Source organism: Apis dorsata, unplaced genomic scaffold (assembly GCF_000469605.1).
Source record: "Apis dorsata unplaced genomic scaffold, Apis dorsata 1.3 scaffold_74, whole genome shotgun sequence".
Classification (NCBI taxonomy): domain Eukaryota; kingdom Metazoa; phylum Arthropoda; class Insecta; order Hymenoptera; family Apidae; genus Apis; species Apis dorsata.
The window spans coordinates 2,137,365-2,143,990 of record NW_006263372.1 but is presented as its reverse complement, the minus strand read 5'-3'; the positions used below and the strand labels follow the sequence as shown (position 1 = coordinate 2,143,990).

General features: G+C 28.7%; 2 protein-coding genes across 3 annotated transcripts in view; one reads left to right on the top strand and one right to left on the bottom strand.

Moving 5' to 3' along the window:
- The window catches only part of LOC102679685 (flotillin-2), a 105,176-nt gene that overhangs the window by 59,802 nt on the left and 38,748 nt on the right, over positions 1-6,626 (bottom strand). The window lies entirely within an intron of this gene.
- The window catches only part of LOC102679356 (glucose dehydrogenase [FAD, quinone]), a 2,643-nt gene continuing 1,431 nt past the window's right edge, over positions 5,415-6,626 (top strand). The window contains exons 1-3 of the mRNA XM_031508089.1: positions 5,415-5,572; positions 5,906-6,219; positions 6,502-6,626. Of these exons, the coding sequence (XP_031363949.1) occupies positions 5,435-5,572; positions 5,906-6,219; positions 6,502-6,626 (577 nt within the window). The 5' untranslated portion in view covers positions 5,415-5,434. The remainder of the gene's footprint in view (positions 5,573-5,905; positions 6,220-6,501) is intronic.

Below are 6,626 nucleotides of genomic sequence, written 5' to 3'. Positions count from 1 at the left end.
TATATATATATATATATATACACACCTTTTAAACGTCCTTGAACACATTGCGTTGATTCGCCCAGACGAATGAAAGTAAATTTCACGTGTACACTCATTATGTAACTTAACGCAACGATAATGAGAAATTTTCTCTGCCTCTCGATTTTTTAGATAAAATTTTTTTATGCTACTTCACATATATGGAATGTTGAAATAATGTCGTATAAATATATTTGATAAATCATATTCACGATCATTTGATTTCTATTATTTTTTAAATATCTCTTGACTTTCTTTTATTATCTTATCTTTTCTTTCGTTTCATTTTTTCTCTCTCTTCTTTGTACTCTACATTATATTTTTTTTTATTCATTTTAAATACTTTTCTGAACTGAGAATAACTGATGAAATTCGTAAGAGGAAATATCGTAATAATGTATATATATTATAATGGTGAGATATATTTTCACGATTTAATTATTGAAAAATAATGTAATAACGACGATGAATATTTATATTGAGAAAAAAAAAAATTGAATTCATCATTGAAGAAGGAAATTAAAAATGTTGAGATATTTTATCTTTGAACGAAGACGAAAATCGGGGCCATCTTTTTTTTGTCAATTCATGCAAATTGTTTATAAAGAAAGTTATATAACTCGAAATCTTGCAAAATAAGTGTTATTCCGCAATAAAAATAATTTTAACGAAATTTAGAAACGTACTTATATAATTGATCGTTTAAAAACAAAAACAAAAACAAAAATAAAAAAAAATAAAAAAAGAAAAAGAAAAAAAAATATCATTTAAGAGAATATAAATAGAGAAAAGGCAAAATCATGAATTTCTCTTGAAAAGTTACACCATCGACAATTAATGTAACAAGAAGCGAGATGGTAAGAGTCTAAATATGATCACGATTAATGTCATTAACAATGGCTAATTAAACGATCATCTTTTGTAATTGTAATAATAAAGTCCATAGTGATTTACGTTCGTGAAAGTAGACTATGTGAAATCCACATATTTTATGCAGTGACCTCTGAATAATCGAAGTCATGGATGAAGATTTCAGGACATACAAAATATCTTTGTTAAAAATTCGGGAGTCATTCTCAATTCTCAAGTGGAACAGATTGGACTAGTAAGGACTGACACGAACTGACACGAACTAATACGAACTGGCACGAGTTAACACGAATACTGAAACGAATTAATAGGGATTGGAACAAATTGAACGTGTAAGTGAAATTTATTATAATGATAATATGAAATTTATTTGTAATGCAAATATAATGGAATCTTAAGTCTTTTTCTTTTTTTTTCGTAAGAAGAAAAAACACTATTTTGAAATGTTGATTTCAATAAAATATAAATTTAAAATTCATCGTCAAATCGGTAATAAAAAAATAGTTAATCTACAAATTCAATATTTGTGTATGCGTCAGCAATTTATTTATTCTTTTTATAAATGCATCGAAACTGATATTCATAATGTAACGAGTAAATTTTAAAAATTATTATTGTTATTTAATTGTTTGTGCATTTTTACGAGCTTGAAATCCTTTGGAAATCCGTAAAATGCGAAATTAAAATATAAAATAACCTTTGAACGATAAATAATAAATGTAAGGCTGATAAAAAAAATACTGTTTTTTTTTTTTTTTTTTGGAATCATATATCAGACACACTGAGACACAAAATTCCACAAAATATATTCATATATTCATAATAAGATGCGTGAAAATGGATATTAGTCGATTTAAAGTCGATCTTTCTTAACCGATAAAGAAGTATTCTGAAATATCATCCATTTCTTTCGATCACGACTTTTATCTTTTCTTTTTATTTCTATTTTTACATTATGTTGTATATTGTATTTTTGTATTTTCATAAACAAAATATATAAAAATCCTGTTAACATAATTAGTAGAATTTATGAAATTTAAGAAATTTTTTAAACAAATAAAAATTTCCAGATTTTTAGATTTTTGAATATTTTTCGAAATAACTTTTTTTTTTATGCATCATTATTCGTTAATTCCCTTCTCAAATCACGAGTTGACAATCTTATAAAATTTACACAATTTTCTTACGTTTAAAAAACAATGAATTTACTAAACAAATCTAGAACACGCAGTCAGAGCGTGTAATTATTTGAATAGAGGTATCCAAGAAAAGTAGTACACGTGTGAATACGTTTCCGGAGTATACGCGTCGTCAAGTTGCTTTCGATTGTCGTTTCGAAAGAAAAAAACATCATTGAACGTTTATAAAATACAACATTCATATTACGCACGATGAATTCTTTATATTTCCTATATTTCCTAACTCTATATATTTCTATTTTAACAACAATGAGAAATCGTGATTTCACCGATTTAATTAATTATCTGATGAAATCAAAAAGATTGTAACACTTGATATGTAAAAAAAAATGCACGTCTTTATGGAATTTTTTTTCGCAGTTTTTTTTAAGTTGATTTAGTAATTAAAATTTTCTATATTATTCAATTTTAATTAATTTCAATAATTTTTTTGATAAAAGAATTCTAAGTTTGGAACACGAATCTATAACGAATTTATGGAATAAGAAAATTTTTATACTATAATAAAAAGGAATCTTTAGCTACTTTTTGATTCCGATTCATGTAAAAGGATTGCTTAAAAAAAATTAATCAGCCATTTATATACATCATAAATATTCTTAATTCCTTTGCTAATATTTTATAATTTCGCAATGTTTAATTTACATTATTAAAAATTATTCGAAAACCAAATATTTAATATTCCTTGATTTATCATATTTTTGAAAAATTAAAGGTTAAAAGATTTACAAAAATCACATTATAATTTTAAATTACAGAACAAAGAATAAATATACAATTAATCCCAAAAATTTTTTACCATTTAAAAATAGAGTAGTAATGAAACATCCAATCACATACCACTTTACTCACGACCAATCATTTTATCCCAATTATTCTTATAATTATTAACAACAACAACAAGAAAAAAAAACAAATCTAACTACTTCTCAACATAATCTCAACTCCCATTGCGCGCGAACAATCTCGAGAGCGCCATCCTGAGTCCATCGCGCGAATTAACGGGAGGATCATCTCTTTCACCGTAGATTTCGATCGAAGGCTGACGTTAAAATACGAAATACGAAACGAGACGACGAGACGTCATAAACGATATATTTATAAACGAATTATTCGCAAAGATACGTCGAAGTGGTCCTTAACGGAGCGTGGATCGTGAAAAAAGAAAAAAAAGTAGAGTGAAAGTATCGAACACTTCGATAAACGAAAATCGAGCGCGGCTGCCGCCATGAAAGCAAAGAGAAAGACAGGTCAAGCGCACGCCGAGACTTTTAATGTAAGCGTGATGCTCCGGTGCACGGTGGAATTCGGTTCCCTTTATGGCGGACGTTGGAACGGTTCCCATAATGGCGCGGTGCCACTCGTGGAAATAACATTTTTCCCCCGAGGAAATTTTGGTGGCTCGGATGAGGCATTGAGGAAAATTGAACTGGGCTGATTGGGATCTCGTTGCGTGATATTGGCTCGATGGATTGTGGATGTAGATAGGTGAGTAGAAAAAAAAAAAAAAAAAAAATTCCAGCTATTTTCCCTTGTGTTGATCCGAAGAAAATTTTTTTTTTTTTTCTTTGGGGTTTTAAAAAAAAAATTTTAAAAAATTTTTTAAAATTTTTTTTTTAAAACCCCAAAGAAAAAAAAAAAAAAAAAAAAATTCCAGCTATTTATCCTTGTGTTGATACGAAGAAAATTTTTTTTTTTTTTCACTTGTGGTTCTAATAATAAAATTCGATAGAATTATCTAAAGTAATTTTAACAAATAACGATTGATCGAATTTAAAAAAAAAAAAAAACAAAGTAAATATAAAAAAAATAACCAAAATAACATAACAATTTCTTTGATTTTAATAAACGTTTAATAAACGAAATAATAATAACAATAAATTATATATTTGAGAATAATTTTTGAAAAGAGAAAATAATAAATTTAATTTGATCGATGATATAAAAAAAAATTATTTCTACTTCAAGATTGTAAGATTAAATATATTTTGACATAAGTAATTTTTCTTTTGTTCGAAGCATCGAGAAATGAGGTAAAAAGTCTAATGGCGTATGAGGATCCATCTCGCGATCTTATCATCCAGGAAGGAAGAAACGTAATGACAATTGACAAAGGAACATGGTGAGAGAGGGAGAGAGAGAAGAAAAAGCACGAAGTTAGCGGTACAAAGGTCAAGACGAGGCTGGGTATTGAGAAAGACTGTACCTATTTTTCATTAATTTTCACTCTCAGGCAATCAGCGCTGTGTTTTCTCGCTCTCATTTTCTCGCCAGCCACGCCAGTCTACAAAAAATTTTTACGTACGTACGAAGATTGGAAAGATCGTGCAAATGGTTGTGAGACGAGGGAAATTTGGTGGAAATTTGTTACATCGTCGGTAATGAAGTGAAATTCTAGTGTAATTCTTTATTTTTTTCACGTGTGATTCGACGAATAATGTGATTTTTATGTTATGAAAAATTTTGTCGCGTATTATTAGTCGAGTGATGTGTTTCGAATTTTTCTCGTTACTTTTGTGAAGAAGAAGAAGAAAAAAAGAAAGAAAGAAAATATTGGCACAGATCAGATTTTCTGGTAATTAAATTTTTTATTCAATTATTTCGAATTATCGAAATTATTTAAATTATTTCTTTATCGAGATAGACATTCAAGAATCAGTTTTGAATTAATTTCTTAATTTTGCATTAAATGTATTGTTCTTGAATTAATATTTTTGTTAAATAACAATTATTGTATATAATATTTAGTGAGATGTATATATAAATTTTTTAATTATAAAATATGTTAATTCGATGATTTGCATCGATTTAATTGCATCAATTATGAAACTAATATTTCATATTTACATACACATATGTTTTTATTTTAGTATATAATTATCGTATAAATATTTATATAAACTATATATTAAACTGCTTATGAATTGTTAATACAAAATTAACAATTTAATTAATTATCATAAAAAAATACCATAAGAAATATAATAATATAACGTTTATTAGCAAAAAATAAATTAAAGATATATGATTATAATATGATTCATCCATTTTTTTTCATTCATATTATATTCATTCATGTGATATATGTAATATCATATTGACTTCGTAGAAAAAAAAATATTAATTTCATTATAATATATACATCTCATTGATTTCAGTAGGATTTAATCAAATCGATTTTATTACTTAGATACTTGATACGATATTAATAAATACTGATCATATAAAATTTCACTTCATTTCAGATAATTTGAAATTTTTAATATCGAATTTGCCTTATTGGATCATAGGCAATTGGATGCATCGTTGACGAGGTGGAATAAAAAAAAAAAAAAAAAAAAAAAATGGCAATAGGATTGACTACTTTATTGAGTGCTACATCGATTCTCGGATTCACTTTGATTCCCCTTATAGCTATCGGTTTGACCATATACAAATACAATCAAGAGGATCCAGAATCTCATCCTTTCGATACGGAACAGGTTTGATTTAAATTTCTATCTCTAATTAAATACACTTGAATGAATTATTTCTTTTTCAAAAATATTTGAATAAGTTATATCAATCGTATTACTTAATCGAATCTACATTTTAAAATTTAATTAAATTCAATCGATCTTTTTCATTATTCATTCGAGAAACCCACGATCGGACGGTTACTCACGGTCGATAAAACAGATGAAACGGTCGATAAATAGATTTTTATCATTTTCACTCATATCTTTTCTCTCTCGAATCCTATGCATTTGCAATTAATATTATTATTATTATTATACTACAAATCAATCAAAATTAATTCCTAATTTTCATTTCAGCTTCTACGAATGTACGATTTTATAGTGGTCGGCGGAGGAAGCGCCGGTGCAGTGGTCGCATCGAGATTGTCAGAGGTATCCAATTGGACCGTGTTGCTCTTGGAGGCAGGTGGCGACGAGAATGAAATTTCCGATATCCCTTTACTGGCTGGTTATATCCAACTATCAGACATGGACTGGAAATATCAAACTTCACCGCCCAGCTCATCGGCCTATTGCCTCGCAATGATCGGCGACAGATGCAACTGGCCACGGGGAAAAGTGCTCGGCGGGAGCAGCGTATTGAACGCCATGGTTTATGTCCGGGGTAATCGGTAATTCAGTGATCGAATCTTCTTTCGAAAAAAACTCGAAAAAATCAATAACTCGATAAAATTATCGATTTTTCTCTTAAAAAATCGTCACAAAATTTAAAACTTCTTCCCCATCTTCATCAAAATTTTTCAAAAATTCCCCTCCTCCCAAAACATACTTACTACTCAACTCGAAACGAAATCTAATAAAGAAAAACCTAATAACAAATTCGATTTTTCGAGAACACGTTTCCCAAATCAAATTTCCATCGCGTGTATCACACACGATACAAATTATTCCAGCCGCGACTACGACAACTGGGCCAGACTGGGCAACAAAGGTTGGAGTTACGAGGAGGTGCTCCCGTACTTCCTCAAGTCCGAGGACAACCGGAACCCGTACCTGGCCAGGACCCCGTACCACGCCA